The sequence below is a fragment of the Heliangelus exortis genome, chromosome 1, assembly GCF_036169615.1.
Source record: "Heliangelus exortis chromosome 1, bHelExo1.hap1, whole genome shotgun sequence".
NCBI classification, from domain to species: domain Eukaryota; kingdom Metazoa; phylum Chordata; class Aves; order Apodiformes; family Trochilidae; genus Heliangelus; species Heliangelus exortis.
In genome coordinates, this window is record NC_092422.1 from 154,537,507 (window position 1) to 154,557,866 (window position 20,360).

Below are 20,360 nucleotides of genomic sequence, written 5' to 3' on the forward strand. Positions count from 1 at the left end.
TGACTTCTTTTAATTGCAAACTGTAACTTCATACTGTGATCAAGCTGATGCAAACATAGTTATGTTTTGCTGATAATTTCAGAATGCCTGACAGACAGATGAATACAGAAGGATACTTCAGGTATTTAACTAAATGGATTCAGAATGAAGGTCCCATTTATTCTCTTAAATCCCTTTCCTTGTGATTCCACATGCATGACTAACGCAGCTACTGATCCAGAAGCAAGCTAGGTGAAATCTCCAACAAATTCAGGGATAGCAAGACAGTAATAGTAAAGATAGGTCTGATTTCAGCCCCTCTTGTGAAGGGCTAATCCTGCAAGGCATCATTGCAAAAGCCTTTTGTAGCTGAATCCCCTGGTGCTGTTGTGGTCATCTGCAGTGAGAGCTCTGTATCCTGTTGCCACAGCTCTTGCCAATTTGGGATTGTAGGGAAAAAAATCATGTTAGTGTAGCTTTCTGTAAGAGATTTGGGCAGGGAAAAATCTTATGGGCAGATCTCAGTTCTTCTCACTTACACAGGACGTGTCAGGCACATTGCAAACATTAGAGAAGGAGATGGGTTGCTTTTTGTTTTTTTTCCAGTGAGCAATCAGCTAGAGAGGCTTCATAAACACCAAAGCAGGAGGTGAGCTGGATGCAGTGATTCAGATGACCATGGTTCAAATCTGAGTTATTAAGTCTATATGGGGACAGATGTGGGCAATACTCAGAGATATGTGTTCCCCCACCTGCACCAAATCAAAGAGTCAGAACCATCTTCTCAAACTGCCAAGCAAAGAAGAGTGGCCACGCGGAGGCCTTTCCCTTGATACACGTTTTCCATACATTGAGAACAAACTTCTGTGCAAACAGGTTGTTGGGTAATAAGTGAAAAGCATGGGAGACACAGGAATTATAAAATAGATCCTCCCAAACAGCCTTCTTCTGCCCTCAGGCTCTGAAAGCTTCAAGAAAAAATAGGAATAGTGAGTTTTCTCCTCAGAAGGAGTACCAAGTACAGCTGCTTACGTGATGGTTGTAACTTCAGCAGCTCACAGGAAACATGGTAGGGCACTATCCAGAGATGGATACATGGGCAGCCAGATAAATGCCAGTGGCCAAAGTCAGCATCCCTGCTAGTGCTGCAGTCCTGCTATGGCTGGTTGCAGGGATGGATGGGAACAAATTCCTCCACACTGCTGGATAGACATTGTGTAGGTGCTCGGTCCTTGTCTCGCCTCAGATCTCTTGCCTATATTAGCAGAGGAAGTTGTTGATTCAGCTGTTACAGTAATATCCTAGAGATTTCTTATCCCTTTTTTATCCATTTTCATTTTGTAGGTGAGGAAATCTGGGCCTGGTTAGAGATGCATTAGTCTATTTTAGATTCAGAGTTATCCTGGAAGTTGTCCAAACTTTACCGTGGTCATTTTTTTTCTCGTTTCCTTAAAACTTTGATTTAAATAAATTTCTGACAGATCTGCTTATGTATTAAAAATCTTTCAAAAATATCTAATCAATCTAGTCAGCTTGTTCTTTTCTACCATTTCAGACTTGAAATCCACGTGCCCCATTTTGGGGAATTTGTATAGTTTACAATACAGAATAAAGATTAGTATAAATAGCCCCACTTCGATAAATAAAGAAATTAAAGCCAAGGTTAATAATCCCAGCAGGCAAATAAAATACTCTCTTATAAATCTCAGGAGCTTCCATTTCAGCCCACTCCCATGCTCTGTAATTGCATCACTCTTTCAGATTCAGTCAGGTAATTATGTACAAGACAAAACACGTGATCCCTTTGTTTGTGGTGGCCTCAGCTCAGCAAAGGTCTTACATGTGTTTATGCATGAGATTATTAATGAACACGGATTCTCAAAGAAATCTCATTCAGAATTTGGAAGAATTCAAGTGTATTTGTCAAGCTAAGCTTGGAATGAAATTTCTCACTAAGGAAGAAGATTTTAAGAAATTGAGATCCTAAAATTAGTCCTTCCTCATTTGGATAATCGATTTGATTATAATGGCAAGCATATTAAATCTGGTATGGACTTGCAAGGAATCTTGCAAGTCCTGTTCCCAATTGTCCTTAAATGGGACTTCAGAGAATACTCCCAAATGCTCACGTGAAAGCATTATCCTTTTCTCTGCCACTGCAATGGTCTGCTGATAAAAGTTTGGGTTTTTTTAATAGAGGAAATTTACGTTTGCTTCTTTTTGATTGTCTTGACCTAATCCCTGACCTCTTTTGAATCTCTTGTTAGACTCTATTTTTTGCTTTTTTGTGAGTTTTTTCCACTGTAGAGAAGACTGGAAACTTCTGCTGAATAAAGGCCCAGCTCTGGTGAAGCAATATCCGTTTTGAGCCTCAATTTATGGCTCTCTGACTCTTCAGAGATAACCAGCGGGGTTATTCATCTTCTCTGGTGATAGGTGCACAAAGGAAACACACTAATTGTGCACTTTAGGAGGCATTTATATTATTGAAATACTTAGAGAGCTGATGAACCCAGCAGATGAACAGCCCAGAAAACAACACATGGCAGTTCTGGCATTTGTCACAAAGTCTGGCATTGCAAGGGCTCTGCTCTTAGAAGCTTTATGCCCTTTGCCAGACTTGGGTCCTCTGCTTATAAGTGCAGCTGCAGTTAGAGGTATCCCAGCAGGCAAATGTACATTTCTGCCTCAGCATTAAACCATTTCATCTGGAGGGTTCATAGTCTTGGGAGGAGATGATTTTTTGTTTGGTTTTGGCTTTTTCAGTCAAGCAAATAACACATTAATACCATTTTTCTAGTCCCTTCTAATGCCTGCTTCCATTTACCTGACATAAACTTACTCTTTTAGGTTTTGCATTGTGCAGTGGTGTGTTGCCATGCCTGGATGCAAGCACCATTGCTGGTCCAGAACTACTTTGGCTGCTTTTCCATGCCCTTGACACCATTAATATGTCAATTATCAAACAGAGCTACAAAATCATTCATGTTATTACTGCTATTGCATGTTCTTCAAAATGTATTTCATGGATATAATCCTTAAAACTGACAAGAAAAACCCACAGGTTGTAGTGTTATGCATGGCTTGATACAGCCTGACTGCTACAAAGAGGATCCAAATCTGTTCTGATTCAAAGGTGTGTTTATACCTTGCAAAATCATATCTGCAAGACTTTGCTTTGCTCCAGGAGAAATCTGACATGTGAGTAGTTACCAACTTTTGCAGGTGATTGCTGGGACCGTGTGGAGAAGCTAACTTGTTGATTCTCAAGCTTTTATATGCCCCAGAAATATTAATTTTGTTTTTAATAGGTTGTACAATGCACTTTCCATTTTTAATATGTTTTCTAATAACAAAACATTCCTGTTTAGCCTCTATGCACTACAGATATGAAAATTTATATACTTTTAATTAGACATTGTTTATTTTCCCGGTAAGAACAAAAAAACCCAACCCAATTTGATTTTGAGTTCTTGAAATATGTACTTAACTCCAGTTTCCCTGTATATAAAACTTGCACAAAATGTTACTCTCTGTATTTCCCACTTACTAAATGCAATTTACCATAACTTACAGTGTAAATGAAACTGAGCCTTCTTTTGAAGCATCCAGAAGGTATTATTTCTGTTTTTAGTGTATCATAACATACTCATTAACTTCTTTGGAATTTACTCAGAGCTTCATCTTTGTACTCTTCAGCCATCTCTGTGTTTTCTTACCATATCAATAATCATTTACCATAGGATTAACTTACAGACTGTGTTAAATCCAGTGGATCCCAATCTTCTCCAGCTATTGTACCACTACCTCAGTCTCTGAAAGATATTTGGTGCTCCTGTTTGACATCACTGGGAGTTTGGTGTGCTAAACTCTTGCAAGACAGGGTCTCTAGACACAAGGCACCATTACTTGTGTGCTCCCATGTGTCTGCATGTCTTCTGATCAGCATTGGGTCTCATGTTGCTTGTCACCCAGCTTGCTGGCTGTGTGATGGAGCAGGGCACAGAGTGTGCCCAGGACTTGCTGTGCTCCTGCTGAAGTCAAGCAGTGGGTCCACCCCTGGCTTCAGTGAAAGGGCCAGCAAGTTTAAAAGAATGACAAGCTAAATTGAAAACACATCTGGAATGATAGAGAAGTAGTGGTACATGTAGCTGTGGATGGGAGACACACCCTGATTTCCTACTTAATAGTCCTGAAGACATATTTCATACTAGTGCATATAAAACTGCTAAAACACATACAATTTTGGGGATACTGCTGACTGCTTCTAACCAGCTGTTTCTCATGAGCTACCACTTTCTCTCTCAGTAATAAATCCTAGAGACTTATATACAAAGCTATATCAAATGGCTGGTCTGAAGCAATACCATCAAAGAGACTGAGAAGGAAGATAAGTGGGTCCATGAACTAGTGCAACTTCACACCTCCTTCCTCACACATCTCAGAAAAATGTCTGAAATTACATGACCTTTTTTGCCATGCATAGACAAAACTGTCAGAAGTAAAGAACATTCACACCACTGTTGTACACATTTCATTAGGTGATTACATTTCATTGTAGTGATTGCTTCCCAATCTGTATGGAACTGTCTCTCTTCCAATGCCATCTCAGTCCACCGATTTTCCAACAGACTTTAAGGAAAAAAGCATCCACTGAGAAAAAAGTATTTCGCATGCACGGTCATGTAAAATAATATAAAACTTCAGAAAGCAGCAAGACAAGTTTCCTGATGCCATTTGAACAGTGCCTTTTCACTAACTGTTGTGACATTACTTAAAAACACCAAATAACTACTCTGGTGAGAATTCAATAATTTTGTTTATTTATAATTTGTCTGCAGATTGAAATTGCAGTTAATAAATTGTGGTAGGTGCCAGCCATTTATAGCAGAATAGAATACAACGTAGAGTGTATATTTTGCCATCAGGGGAGAGAGTGGGTTCTGTTCTAACAAAAGCATCTAATTAAAAATTCTTCACTTTTATAACAGTTGCTTTACCTGTGTGTTTCCCTGTATTTTTATGAATGCAGATTCATACAATTGACTTTAAAAAAAAAAAATGCTCAGACAATTCATAATGTGGGTGCTTTCCTTTTTTCTAATGCTCTTTCTCTGTTTACAGCAGAAGCAGATACTCAGTGGCTTATGCAGCTCAAAAGCCATGGCTGCTGAATGCAACCGTGGAGGAGAACATTATCTTTGGGAGTCCATTTAATAAACAGAGGTAAATATGAAACACATAGGAAAAACACCTGGCAGCTTCTTTTAAAGAGCCTTCTTTTGGCTTCTTCTGGAGGAAGTTTGTGCATTCTGAAAAAATGTCACTGTACATTAAGCCTGGGGTGGATTTAGCTAACCTGGCTTTAGCCATTTCAAAGGAAAGCTGCTGGTTTAAATCAGTCTTCCAAGGCTCCCCTCTTAGCAGAATGCACATCTAAGGTGTTTGTGAGAAATCACACAGTGGAAGTGGCTCTCCGTGGAATACAGCAGAAGCCACACATCTGTTTTTTAGGTGAGATGAATCCCATCTTTGGAGACAATTGACACGTTTTTGTTTTGCTTAATGGAGGCTGCAGGAAGCTGCCAGAGGATTCTGGAAGCAGGGATACCAGGCACGTTTCCACTGAGTTGATGTGCTTATCCTGCTGTGATTAAGTTACTGGAGCAGCCACTTCCCTAAAAACACTGCATGTATGGAGATAGAGTGCCCCATGGAAATAACCTTAATTCTTCCTTCAGAGTACAGAAGGTAGTGTGAAAGCTGAGGTGCCCAGTTTCTGTTGTACCTATCTAGCACTGGCTTCTTGTGTCCTTTTAAAAGGTCAGCGAAGAAAAGGAGTAGAAAAAGTGACTTAAGGAAACCAAATTGCTGATGTTTTCAAAGGCAGCACTCTAAGTTATTAAAAATACATCCCATCCTCTCAGTGTATGCTTTGTTAAGATGTCTTCCTCCATTTCCACTTGCTAAAACTTAGCAATGGCCAAATATCTCAAAATCCAGATGAATATCTAGAATTTCAAGGACCAGATTCTTCAGGTACTGCATCCATCAGCCTAACTTCACTCATATCAAAGGGTGAATTACACCACTCAAATAGCCAGATCCCAGCCGATTATTAGCAGATCATTTGTGATAGATAATCTGCTAACCCCACAGACCTAGAAATCTCATAACAGATTTCAAGTTTTTGCAAGTAGTTTCCTGATTCTGGCAAGACCAGAAGGACAGTAAGGGTCCTTGTCCTGTAATATCACACTGAAGTAAAAGAAGAGGCACTTAAATGGGGAAGAATAATAATCATCGAAAAATGGCTTCAAATACTACAGAGTCCAGCCAAATAAATCCATGATGGGAAGGAATTTTTCTCAATAATTTATGTAGTTGACTCTCTAAAAAGTAGGCTTGCCAATAAAGATTTCTAATAAATATGTTTTTTTTTACAATCCTTAGTTTACAATGATTAGTTGCCAAATAATCCTTTTGCCCTACTTACTTTTGCAGTCATCCAACCATTGTAGTGCCAGAATAACTTAGCAGTGAATTTGAGCTGGAGGTTTTTATGTTAGCAAAGTAAGTGGCTGGTTAAATAATTGCATTGCCCATGTTGTTTTTACAGGTACAAAGCTGTTACAGATGCGTGCTCTCTGCAGCCTGACATTGACTTACTACCATTTGGTGATCAGACAGAAATTGGAGAAAGGGTAAATAATATGAATGCTTTTATATCTGCTAAGCTTATATATTAAGAAGGCACTCTCTGATGTCACTCTAGTGAGTCACTAGATTCCAGAGCTAGTCTGTGTTGGGCTGCCAACCTGGTACATTATTGTAATTCACCAGGAGTTGGTACAAAAAACAGTTGAAAATATTTTTCCTTCTTCAACTATTACTCAAATGGAATTTTTAAACCAAAGTTTCCTCTATTTTGCTCACAGAATTTGATGCTAGTATTGGTTGCATTTTTCAGTCTAAAAAGCCTGCTGTGTTTAGAGAAGCTTTGTAATTTACATTTACCCATGATTAGTTGCTGAATAATAATTTTTCTTATATTATATGAGGATTATGCTTGTTTATCAACAGGATTATCATTTTAAGAAAGCTTTTTATTTTTACTGGAACTCTTTATAAAAGTAAAAAATCACATATCCCAAGTTCTATCATAATGTTTACTCAAAGATGCATATTTCTGATCCATTATATTCATTAGGGGATTAATTTAAGTGGCGGCCAACGACAGAGAATCTGTGTAGCTCGAGCACTCTATCAGAACACCAACATTGTCTTCTTGGTAAGATTTTTCTTTTTCACATGGAAAGCTAGTAATAAATGTGTCATTCCTTCTATTTAGTTTTAGAAAAGTTTATGGTTGATTTAGAAAACTATTGGGACTTGCATTCAACTCCAAATCCAAATTATAGTAAACATCCACCAGATGCACCATCAAAACATACTGGGAGACTGATGAAGATGGGATTTTCTACAGAGATGAACAATAGAGGAGTAGAACAAATTGTCTAACTTGTGCCTGTTCTCAATGGGGACTTACTAACAACAGAGACCCACTGAAATCAGCCGGGCTTTTTTCCTGACAAGGAAAAACACCATAATGCAAACACTTACGAGCAATGAACAGAGTGAGGGGTCAGCACAAGCCTATGGAGAGCTGTAGATTTGGAGAAACTTTCCCTCTCTAACTCTGGTAGAAAAGTTTCTAACTCTGCTTTATCTTTCCTGTAACAGTTGCTCATCAAAATCAGGCCCAAGCTTGGGTCTGGATCCTGGCATTTTCAAGTTTAGGTGCAAAATTCCTGTTCTGGTCTTCTTGATCGTGGTTATTGCACATTGTCAGTGTCACATCAGCACTGCATACATCTAGACACAAAAAATTGCTATGAACTGAAGGCCAATGGGTTCTAGCTCCCTGTTTTGTAGTTCAGCCCTCTGAATAGGTCTTAGTCATGAGAGAGATATGAAGTATTAGTAACGGCAGATGTTTTCTATTTTAAAAAAGATCTTGAAAGAAATAAAACTAATTTTTCTATCCTGTTCTAATATTTTTAAATTTAAATTGATCACAGGATGACCCATTCTCTGCACTGGACATTCACTTAAGTGATCATTTAATGCAGGAAGGTATTTTGAAGTTTTTGCAGGAAGACAAGAGGACTCTTGTTCTGGTGACACATAAGTTGCAATACCTACCACATGCTGACTGGGTAAGAGATACCATGATGTAGATTTGTTAATGATGAACATGCACTTGAAATTAGCATCATAACATGATGAGATGGAGAACAGGAGGCTCTGAAGTGAACTTAAAACAACTTTCCAATATCTGAAGGGTGCCTAGAAGAAAGCTGGGGTAAGGTTTTTTACTAGGTTGTGTAGTAAGAGGACAAGAGGAAACAAAGAGCTTGAAGAGCAGAGATTTAGGTTAGACATTACAAGAAAATTCTTTCCTGTGAGGATGGTGAGACACTGGAACAGGTTGTCCAAGGAAGTTGTGGCTGACCCCTCCCTGGAAGTGTTCAAGGCCAGGGTGGATGGGGCTTTGAGCAACCTGATCTAGTGGGAGGTGTCTCTGCCCATGCAGGGAACCAGGTGATCTCTGAGGTCCCTTCCAACCCTTGTCATTGTATGATTCTATAAAATCACTGTTCTCTGTAATGGAGCCAGCTCCGTATGTCATGTGGCTAACTGACCTTTTACATAAGTATAATTTTTATATCAGAAGTAAATACTTAATTTTGACCTTATTTGTGTCGAGTTTTTTCTTGAAAGCCACTGGAGAACTATGCCTTAATTAAAAACATGTCTATTACTTATTATGTGTTGTCAATGCTTTTTACAAGTACAGGTAAGTACGGCTCATGAAATTTCAGTATCTATGATTACTTAAGAAGTTATTAACAAAATAATAAATAAAATTGGTACAGCGATTTGTATTATGGTGATCTCACCAATACTGATAGATGTCTACTAGGATCCAGGTCAGTGGTTATGGTACCTATGTTGCTGAGTAGACCTATTGGATGCTTTCTCTAGATCATAGCAATGAAGGATGGCATGGTGCTTAGAGAAGGGACACTAAAGGATATCCAGAACAATGACATTGAGCTATATGAACACTGGAAAACTTTGATGAATCGCCAAGATCAAGAATTGGAAAAGGTAAAATAGTAATACATTTTATTTATTATTTATAGTTATTTATTTATTTATTATTTATTAAAGGTAAAATAATAATTTAAAAATTGCCCAAAATAATTTGGGCAAGGATGACCTTTCTGAAAAGAAACATTCTTTTCAGTTAATTTCTAAAAGAAATGGCCATATCACAAAGCAAGTTTTAAACTAGACATTAGGGGAAAAAAACATGAAATATGAGGAATGGAACAGGTTGTCTAGGAAGCATGTGGTGTATCTGTCATGGGTGGGTTTGTAAGGACACATTGGACAAACATCCTTTTGAAATGTGGTGCCTAACTGATCCTTTGCTGGGGCAAGGAGCAGACTAAGAGACCCTAAAATATCTCTCATTCTTTTATTCTATTATTACCATGAGCATTTAGGATATTCTGAAGAATATTTTTGAAGTTTTTATCATTCTAGAAGAGATAGAACGAAAGAAGAGAAGAAAGAGAGAGGGAAGAAAGTAGACAAGGCGGTATTTTTTGTAAGATAGGTCCTAAAATACTGTGCTTTTGCACTCTGTGATTGAAATCATATGAATAATCTCCTTGAGGTTACTGTTGTAGCTACCACAATAGCAGGCAGCTAAGCTCTCAAATTAATAAATGTTTTCTTACTGCAGGATATGGAAGCTGACCAGGCTACACTTGAGAGAAAAACTCTTAGAAGGGCTATGTACCCCAGAGAATCCAAATCACAACTGGAAGATGAAGATGAAGGTGTGTTTTATCAATTCAGTTAATTTATTCTGTTACCATGAATCGTTGCCCTTCTACTTGAACAGCTGCAGTTCTTGGCAACAAAGGATGAAGATGTGGGTGACAATGGGTAATAACAGGGGAAAGTCCAATACTCCAACCTGATTCTGTGCTCTTTTATGTAGCTAAAACTTTAATACTCAGCAATAAAGTAAAAATTGAGTTCTTTCATGCAACAGATGACAGAGCATCTGGATGGAAAGTTTGGGAGAGTTTTCTAAAATCTTCCATGTGACTTGGGGTGCTCTGCTGACTGTATAATAAAAGCAATAAAACAGGCTGGGAAAGGCTTGGTCTCTGCTGTAGGTACTCAGCACCAAAACCTGTAATTAGTCAAAAATTGACAGCATTGCTCAAAGAGCACAGGGGAAATCTTATGAAAATATAACTGAAATATTTCCTGGTTATAAATAACAAATTTTGTTTTGCTGCTAAAATTAAAATTCAACCAAGTCAACCAAATGCAGTAAAGGCAAGTATAATTCTTACTACTGAATCCAAACTAACTTGATCAAATATCTGAGTCACAGAGGAAGAAGAGGAAGAAGATGAAGATGATAATATGTCAACTGTCTTGAGGCTCAGAACAAAGATGCCATGGAAAACCTGCTGGAGATACCTCACCTCTGGAGGATTTTTCTTGCTCTTTCTGATGATCTTCTCAAAGTTGTTGAAACACTCAGTTATAGTGGCCATAGATTACTCACTTGCTACATGGACCTCCATGAACAATACAAATGAAGTCAAGAGCATTGATGATGATAAGAGCACAGAGAAGGTGGGCCATGTCTTGAAGCTTGTTGTTCATCTAGAAGCCAGCTAGATTGGAAAGACATAGACATTGTAAGATTAATTATTATATAGGATGGATGAGTTGTTTATGATAAAACACAAGAAAATACAAATTTTTTCAATCTTTTTCAAACATGAAAAATGAAGCAGAAGCATGATTGAGGTTAGAAAAAATTATTGACTTTTTACAGGAAGGAATCTCATAATTTGTTTTTCCCTCTGGATTTTTTAACACCAGTCAATGACCGCATTTCCTAAGAACTGACTCTCCAGTAATGTCCTGCCAATAAAAGAAAAGTCTTCAAATGTGCTACTTAAATAAAATCTGCTTACAGCTGTAAATTTGACTCATATACAAATATTTCCCTGGAATCCACTTCATAAACTTTTAGAAGGCTTAAATATGTTATAGCTCTGGAAGATTAGTTTAGGATTTGCTCTGTGAATTTTAGTGGAGCTTGAACATATTAAAGTGGAACTTTCCAAAATCTCTCAAATGCCTCAGTTTTTGAGAGGTTCTACTTTGGTTTTCTAAGATCTTGGCTAACAATTTGCAAAATTTTGTATTTGTCCAATAAGCCTTAACTTCACAGTTTTAAGTACTATCACTTCAAAGTCCTGATGTGTCCCCCTCAGTAGGCTGAGGGATCTTAGAACTGCAAGATCTTCTAATTATGTGAACTTAATGATTTGCAGTTCCATCATAGTTCTTTTATTTCCCAAAGATTATATTAATATAATTATGTAATAAAAGTGATGTGACATGCTAGCTGACTGGTACCAGATACCTTGGGAACTTCCTAGTAGAAAAGAGAAATATGTGTTTATTTCTAGGATTGAGGTATTTGTCATTTTATTAGACTCATCATGTAGCTGTCTTCAGCATCCTCTCTGGAGCAGGGATTGTTCTTTGTCTCATCACATCTCTGACTGTGGAGTGGATGGGCCTCACAGCAGCCAAGAACTTACACCATAATCTCCTCAACAAGATAATACTTGGACCAATAAGGTACAGATAAAAATAACATTCCTCCTGAAAATCCATGTGGCAAAAATCTGTCCTGGTTTTGTAACTGGGAGGAAACTCCTGTGAAAAGCTCTTGTAATTGCCCTGTTTTCTTCTAGGCCTCAAAAAGTGAATAATAAATATAACAAAATAACTCATGAAATGAGCAGGAAAATCCTATCTCAGAACATGTGACATTTTGCCCCCCGTTTTATCTGGCTGAAATGTGTGAGATAGCTGGCCCAACTCTCAAGGTTTGAGGTGTCAAGGAAAGATTTAAGTGCAATTTTAGCTCCAGGGCACTCAGTTCCAACCCTGAGCAATGGGTATGTGGACAGCAAGTTTCTTCTGGTGGCCAGGGACAGGTTCTGTGCACAATAGCCACAGTCTACCACAGGCAGCAGGATGGCCAAAAGGATGCCTGCATAATGAATATGGTGCTTTTATAATATGGTTCTTTTATAAAACAAGTCCTGGAGTCCTGGTCCCCAGTACTATTGAGGGGGCCGAGTAGCAGTCAGGGACAGGCTGTAATCCTTGGAAGGGATCTTAAATCTTGAAGGAGTATGGATGAAAGAAGAGGGGGCAAGATGGCTGAGGAGACTTAAAAGTTTGGGGGAGGAAGGGGATGTCAAGAGAAGCATTTAGAGTCAGGATAAAGATATTAATGGTGTGTTATGTCATTCATATTTACTGCTTCATTTTAGAAAATGTCTGGACACAGCTCTATGTTCTGCCTGACCAGGATTTTCATCCAAAATTGGAAATCCTTTTCAGATACCTTTTTGTTTTTAATTTTTCAACAGGTTTTTTGATATGACTCCACTGGGGCTAATTCTAAATCGGTTCTCTGCTGATACAAATATCATTGATCAGGTAGGTGTATCAATGGATTCTTTTTTGCTGCATCTTGGTTTTGTAAATTTTGACTTAGCTACTGATCTAGATGATGTATTAAAATATTCAGTAAAAACAAACAAAAAAAAAATATAGCAAAAACAGTCTCTGGGAGTGATAACAGACAAATTCAAAATAGAAAGAGCACACATAGGTGTAGCAATGAGGTCAGGTAACCATTAAAATAAATGTGGTGGGGTATAGTGGCTCTTAGTGTCTTCATGTGCAGACCAGTTGCTTCTATTGGAAGATCTGAATTGGTAAAACACCAGATTTGGGGCTCAAAACAGAAAGCACAGTAGAATATTATCACTTTAAGTAAATGGGAGTACACATGACAAATAGATGTTCTGATCCTGGCTGTAGCAAATGTGAATTCAGAGTATTCAGGGAGAGGAAGGGATGTTTTCACTATGGCTGTGAATTAAAATGTTTATGTGGTGGGAACATAGAAGGAAAATCAAGAGGCTCAGAGAAAGTACATACTGTTTCTCTATACATTTGAAATATCAAAAAACATTTTTTTCTTTCTTGCCTGGTATATAAAGAGATGGAAATGGCTTCTATTTCCCTATTACCTTTGAAACACTGACCTTTAGAAAAAAAACTTACTGATTCATTTTTTATCCTCCACACATTTGGGTAGTAGACTTGTGGAAACAGAAAGGCTCCTGATACAAGGAGAGCATCAATGACTGCACAGTGGTATTACTCCTCTTCCATGTCCCTACACAGGAAATAACATATCGTGGTGCTACCAGAGACTTTTGCCTTATGGTTGCTCTTTGCTTTGCTCTAGCACATTCCTCCCACCCTGGAGTCTCTCACTCGGTCCACCTTGCTCTGCCTGTCAGCCATTGGAATGATCTCCTATGCCACTCCATGGTTCCTTGTTGCCCTCGTGCCCCTCGGGATAGCATTTTATTTCATCCAGAAATACTTCAGAGTTGCTTCCAAGTAGGTATTTAAAAAGTGTCCTGAAAATTTCTTTTAAAAAATATGTAGGTAACAATTGTGATGGCATGTGAAATTATAGGACTAGTGTAACGGGAAAATGGCCATAGTGCTCTGCTTTTGATCCTAAGCTTTGAGCCAGGGACATCCATTGGAGAAGGTTTCCAGTTGACCTGACTACAAATGGGGTATTTGAATCAGTAACACTAGTTCCATCACTTTGGTACACTGTTGGCTACAGAGTCAGATGAGCATGAAGATTGTTAAACATCTGAGCCAGCTCTCATCTGGTCAAAGCTCCTCTTTGATCTTTGGAGGGTTAGTAGAGAATGGGAAATAACACCCTGGATTAACATCAGTCATGGGTTTGTCTTCATATCAGGAAAAAACCACAGAAATTAATTCCCACTGTACAGCAACTTTTTATATTCAGAATGGTTTGCTGGCTATCTTGAGTAAACTGTTTTGGCAAAAAAGAGTGCCATGATATCTTAGAGTCATTATGCTAAAGCCATTATATAATTTAGTAAAATAACTTGATCAAGCCATTCACTTTTATTCTTAAATTCAGTCATGCCTGGCTGGATTTACTCCATTTTCTGGTACTTAGGAACACCCACAGGGTGTCTGCTGTCCTTCAGAGAGGCCAAAATAATCTACCATCATTAGCAACAGTCACTTCTGGCCCTGTCTTTTCAGTATGCACATAGTAAAGCATCAGATGCTGTTTGGGATCATACAATTAAGAGACACAGTGATTTTCAGCTGAGCATTCCAGTACAGTTGGCATCATGGACAATACTGTTACTTAGGTAGCCTGAGAAAGAATTGTGTCAGTAATTTCTCTTGGTAATTTCCCTTATCAATGGAGCAGCAGGGGCACAGAGCAACATAGCAATAATTTAGCTTGGTTTTCATCAGCTTTTCTTAGAATTTCCAAGGAGATTTATTAATAATAAAACTCTGTAATCAGAATGCACAAAATAAAAATGTTTCGTTCTGAAATAATTTGCATAAACTCTCTGAGATCTTTCAGAAACCTTGTTCTTTCTCCACCAGGTTTCCAAACTAATACCGTGCATAGCAGTACACCTGGTCTCAAGGTAACTAAAAAATCAGGAGACCTGGTTTTCATTCTTAAATCCATTACAGTCTTCTGAGTGTCACCCTCTTGTGCTACACATAGATTTTGTAAAGAGCACAACTTTTTACTTAAAAGGCACAGGACTAGGCAAGATCTGAGACATTAAACTCCAGGCAAATATGACAGTTCCTTGCTGTGATTTTAAATGGGAGACTAAAGTCTCCATCTGTCTCCCAGCCCAGTTTTCCTACCTCTTGTACCAACAGCCATGCTTGCAAGCCAGTGAGAGGTTAATCACCCCTGTAGGTCAGCACACACCCACTGGCTCTGCAATCACCCATCTTTTTCAAGTTCATGACTTCCTCATTCATTTTATTCCCTTTTAGTTTCCTGGGAAAATCTGTATCAGTAAGATATTATTATTATTTATTATTTTTATTTTAAATCTGTTTAAATGAAATGCTTTTCAATTGCCTGTGAAGCATCCAGAGTTGACTTATGTTCTTTAAATTCACAGTAGGAATTAATATATACATTATATTTCTAGGAAAAATAATCTTGTGAAATGTCAGATGAAGGAATATCTTCAACTGGCATTTATAACTTACTTACATGCAGTACTTTCCAGGCATATAAGCTTCACTAATTTTTAGAAATTCAAATATTTATGGTGTTTCTTGCAGCACTTTGACTCTTTGTTGTCATTTTCCATTACATCTCCAAAAACTTCTGTGTATTTTCCATCATAAATTTGAAAGAGAGCATATTTATCATCAAAGCATAAGCAACAAATGCAGTTTTGTGTACTGTAACGTTCATTATCACAGAGCAGTTATTTCTCCAGGCCTAATACAGTGTACAAATATAGTAAGATTTTAATAAAGAGTTCAAATATCCAGTGATCTGGCTTCTCTTCTGTTTATACAACTGGCTGCTAGGCTAATGGCAGAGTGTTACAGAAAGATGTATTTGTGGTTTGGAAAATGTCCCTGTTCCAGGGGAGTGGAACTTTTTAGACTTAAATTAAGGAGCAGTTGATTTCCAGCTTTATAGCATGTTATTTGTGGCTCTTGTATCAGGTATGAAACACAGTAAAAACTGACAGGGAGGTATAACAGACTATAGAAGCCTTTCTATTTGTAGTGTTAACACTATCATATTCATTGAAATAGAGATAGCACGGACAGAATGAGTTTACGTTATTTTTCAAGACCTGTGTGAAACAATGATATCTAAGTTAATTATATTAATGTATAATAATGTTTGAGAATAAAAGATAATTAGGATCTGGCTAAAACTGAGAGCAGAGAGAGATGTAATAATGTCATTATGGCTGTGGGATAAAAAGAAAGCTTACCTGGGACCAGAAGCTAGACCTGGGGAAGCCTCTGGGAGATGATTCAAAGGCTCCTGTGGCAAAAGAGAAATGTGATATTCCCATGTCAGTCAGTGTCTTTCTATCTATAGAAATACTGTCTTGTGTGGTCCTGAAAAGAATACATGTAATACATAAAGTGTCTGTTGCTGTCTGTTATACAGTAAAATTTCTACTGACAGAGGTGTTTAAGTTGTAATGGCTGCTTGCTCTTTTTCATACTCCCAGGGATCTCCAGGAACTTGACGACAGCACCCAGTTACCTTTACTCTGTCACTTCTCTGAGACAGCTGAAGGCCTTACCACCATCAGAGCATTCAGGTCTGTAAAACAAATGAGTTGAGAGAGGCTTGAGTTCTGCTCTGGCCCAGGCAGTTTGTTGGATCATGTCTGAAGGCAAATTGTTGGGTTTGGTAGACTTTAACTAAGGTGTCTCAAAATAGGGAAGAAATTTTTGCTCTCCTGTTGCTTTGCCAGGCCCCTAAATGCTTGTGCATATTTTCAATAACACACTAATTTAACTGTATTGGCTTTCCACTGAATTTAAACTGGAAGGTTTTTTGATGCACTTTTTAATCTTTTAAGGTGCTTAGTTTAACCCTGTCTTCCTTGAACAGCAAAGCTCTCTTTTGCCAGTCATCACTGCTTCAGACCCTTTTCTATATCCTATAATCTGTGATGTCTGAGTGCCTCTGAATCCTGAATTTCTGTATGTGACCCCCTCCTCAGTCAGGGAAACACCAGTGCAGTACACTCCAGCTGAAAGACAGTGTGCAACTAGAAGTACTTTCAAAGAAAACCATGGCAGAACAGAACTTGATCTTAATACTGTAAAGCCTGGCTTTGTCAGTCAAAATCAACAAGTAAATTCCAGAAGATTCAGATAATTTTTCCAACTTTCCGTGCATTGTTTTTCTACTTATTATATAAAATATAGGCCAAATTCACCTTGTGTATTCAGTACACTATTGCTGGAATGACTGTTCAGAGTTTTCTGTTGTCCCCCAGGAAGAGTAACTTGCACTCATTCTGTGCACTATAGAATTTCAAACCAGTGTGGACTAAACTTCACTGCTATTTGCACATGTATCTGACCAGCAGCTTAAGACTACTTCATCACTTCAAGCTGGCCTTAGGACATAGGCTGTAACAACTGTGGCAAGACAAGCAAAAATATTGCTGTGTTTAAGAGCTGTGAGCCAGTGGTCAACAAGATTGTTTTAACAACCTTTATCAATCATAATGATGTATTGGAACAGTAAATCATAATTAAGGCCTGATGCTGATGTATGCTGAGTGCTTCTTGAGAGATTCAGAGTGGCCTTTCATCACGTCATCCCCTGAGAAAGATGAAGCAGCTTGGCACTTGAGGGGTTTGTTCATCTCTTTTTTACCTTACAAAGTGCTGATATGGGTTTGGATGGCAGACAGCAAAAGCCAGGACTAGGAAAGGAGTAGGCATCATAATTAGCACTTGCATTTTATGGGATCTTGGGTGCTAATCAAAGCCATTTCATTTCCATGCCTGAGCTCCACTGTCCATCAAACCTGAAAGCTCCAGCATTTTTTGCAGTTTACAGCAAAATACTCCAGCATTTTACACAAGGTTGTGTTTGCTAATAGTCCTGTTAGTCATTCTCTGCCATTTGAGTTCAGTGTGTTCCAGGATAAAATAGAGCAGCCCCTCATATAACTTACCACAAAGTAGCACAGTTGGAGCAGAAAGCAACTTCAGTGACCTTTGCTGTTTGTCATCTGATGGGATAAAAGTCTAAAACTGCCCAGAAGTTGAGCTGGATTTGGATGAAGAGATACAGATTGAGTGTGTCAGATATTCCACTAGAAAAACTGGAGTTTTGCTGCCAGAAAGGCAGATGAGCAGAATATTCAGTGCATCTTTACTCCACTGAACGTCATTACTGTTACCAGTTGTTTTGGGGAGGTTGCTTGTCAAGTACAAGCTGTGCAGAGGGAAATTAAGTATCTGGGGAAAGAGAAAAAAAACAAAAGAGGTTTTTGGCAGAAGAAGGATTACAGGTGCTTTGCAGCAGGACCTTGAGACTTTGAAATGGAAGAGCTCGCCATGATAAAACAGACAATAAGCTGCTGAATGAAGTTTGGCTGGTCTATTCAAATGGGGGTATTTAACATACAATAGAATATGCAACGAGATGATTTCCATCTGACTGCAGGTCACACCTAAAGTACTGCAAGGCACCATGAATTTAATACACTTACACCAAGAGAGATTTTCCCTTTTCTCCCCGAAGTGTTCCTATAGTCTTAGGTGCTCTGACATCTGACATTGTTTTTTAAACATGATGGGCATTACATGCAGGAGGCAGAACAAGTAACTGGAACTGCTCCCTCATTTTTGTAATTCAGAAAGGACAGGTAGCTGTCTCTCGTTGCAGCTGTCCAAGTAGCTTAGGCAATGTGTCACTGGCTGAGAAAACAGCTGAGCTCAGTAGCTATTGAATTATTGAAAGGTATTGAACTCCTGATCAATCTACAGTCTATTAATTGAAGGTTTAGAGATGTTACTCCTGTTGAAAACTCCTGCAGCTGGCCAGGTAGCTTCTGAAATTACATTTGAACCTGACAGGCAATCTCCCTGCTCTTCCTACTGGCTTGTGAAGAAGAGATGGGCCACAGAAGCACTCACCAGTGAGAGGATGGGAGGGCAGCAGCACTCACAGTCCACACCTATAGAAGTGGATACACTCTGGGAAATAAAACCTGTCCTCACCAGACTGGCACTGCAGTCTCTTTGAGTGGACAGGCTCTGATCCAGAATCTAGTCCATCTTAATTGCTTGTTGAGCAAATTCCTCCCTGTTGTACATGTAGCTCTGCCTGATAAAGGAGACACCTAGCAGCAGGTACAGGTCCTTAGGGAAGAGTTTTAATCCAAAGTTTGGCAAAGGCAGAAGGGCAAAAACTTGTGGTTTGGAGGGGGAGGCAGAGAAGAGTTTCATGGTTTATGTGTATGTGTGTAATGTGTTGTAATATAACAACTTTTGTGTATGTGTGTGTAATGTGTCGTAATATAACAACTTTGTTCTTGGCAGGCACGAAGCCAGATTTAAACAACGTATGCTGGAACTAACAGACACGAACAACATTGCCTACTTATTTCTATCAGCTGCCAACAGATGGCTGGAGGTCAGGACGGTACGTTCAGTTTAGTCCCAGCCATGATTTTGAAACCTTGGAAGCAAACAGAGACTTTGCCTGATGCAGAGAAGATAATAACGAGAATTAATCTTGGGATGGGATTATACACACTGCTCCTTAAAATAGATCAGGGATTGCTTATGTCAAACCCATAGGGTTTTTTTCAGCTTTCTTGGCCAGGAGTAAGAAAATACAAGTCTCCCTCATCTTTTGCTGTTGTGATGTCTGGTGTCCAAAGAGAGTGCAAGAACAAACATTGCCGTAACTTGAAATCAGGCTTTCTCTACTACTGTGCAGCATCTGCAGAGCTGCCCAGCAGGAACCACTTTCAGAGCAGACCATGGCATTTAAGTAGTTTAGTGAACTGCACCATCATCCTGTTTTAGGGTCCACTGAGCTTCCAGGTCCTGGGGTGTCTCTCCAGCAACAGGTTGTATCCCACAGCCGCAATTTAGAGCCCCCATTTGCAGTGCCCTTACTGCAGCAGTGAGACCATACTGTGCAATTTCCAGTACTGTTCTATATTATAAAAGAGGGCAGAACTAGACTCAGGCTGAAAAACAAATGACAACAGGGCATGATGCAGACCATGCCAATGAGACAAGCTCCTGGTGTTTATGGTGACTTTCCTGGGACAATATATGGGGAGGTTCCCTGATCTGGAAGGCAAGAAGGAGCAAGCAAAATCACTGAGGTTTCCTTCTTCATCTGACACTAAAAGAACAGTGAATAAACAGAGCAGTGACCAGATTCTGCTAGACACAAATAGTAACAGGCATGATTAATCCTCACTTCAAGTGAGTTATGGATACTTACCTTCATTTCCTGTTACGCTGGCAGAGCAACAAAGTTGTGCTCCCTTTCTTACCATGGTATAGCTTTCCCTCATGCATGGAGCTCTCACCTTCCTACAGCAACCAAGATCAAACTGAACATGCTTCCAAATCAATGGCAGAAAAGTGATAGAGCAACAATCAAATCTGGCATAAACCTTAGCACAGTCTACTAATGACTCACAGTCTTAGTCTTGCTTATATGCAGAATGAATTTGATCCAAGAATATGCATCACTTCATCATAACATTAGAAATTATGTGGTCACACCAAGGAATAGTTTATTTAGGTCTGCCTAATAAATTGGTACG

General features: G+C 38.8%; 1 protein-coding gene and 1 long non-coding RNA gene across 11 annotated transcripts in view; one reads left to right on the forward strand and one right to left on the reverse strand.

The window, feature by feature from the left end:
• The window catches only part of ABCC9 (ATP binding cassette subfamily C member 9), a 73,890-nt gene that overhangs the window by 39,171 nt on the left and 14,359 nt on the right, over positions 1-20,360 (forward strand). For 4 of the 10 annotated variants that reach the window (XM_071733139.1, XM_071733131.1, XM_071733130.1 and 1 more), the window contains 14 exons: positions 83-121; positions 3,556-3,594; positions 5,104-5,205; positions 6,599-6,683; positions 7,190-7,270; positions 8,061-8,198; positions 9,028-9,153; positions 9,797-9,893; positions 10,463-10,710; positions 11,585-11,733; positions 12,537-12,606; positions 13,427-13,584; positions 16,269-16,361; positions 19,111-19,213. In XM_071733139.1, the coding sequence (XP_071589240.1) occupies positions 83-121; positions 3,556-3,594; positions 5,104-5,205; positions 6,599-6,683; positions 7,190-7,270; positions 8,061-8,198; positions 9,028-9,153; positions 9,797-9,893; positions 10,463-10,710; positions 11,585-11,733; positions 12,537-12,606; positions 13,427-13,584; positions 16,269-16,361; positions 19,111-19,213 (1,528 nt within the window). The remainder of the gene's footprint in view (positions 1-82; positions 122-3,555; positions 3,595-5,103; positions 5,206-6,598; positions 6,684-7,189; positions 7,271-8,060; positions 8,199-9,027; positions 9,154-9,796; positions 9,894-10,462; positions 10,711-11,584; positions 11,734-12,536; positions 12,607-13,426; positions 13,585-16,268; positions 16,362-19,110; positions 19,214-20,360) is intronic. The other 6 variants (XM_071733135.1, XM_071733134.1, XM_071733133.1 and 3 more) reach the window with 5 other exon arrangements.
• On the reverse strand, positions 10,637-16,643 carry LOC139791189 (uncharacterized). Its single transcript, XR_011723818.1, has 3 exons — positions 16,304-16,643; positions 16,023-16,075; positions 10,637-10,751 (listed from the first exon to the last, which is right to left on the reverse strand). It is a non-coding gene; the product is annotated as an uncharacterized lncRNA (long non-coding RNA).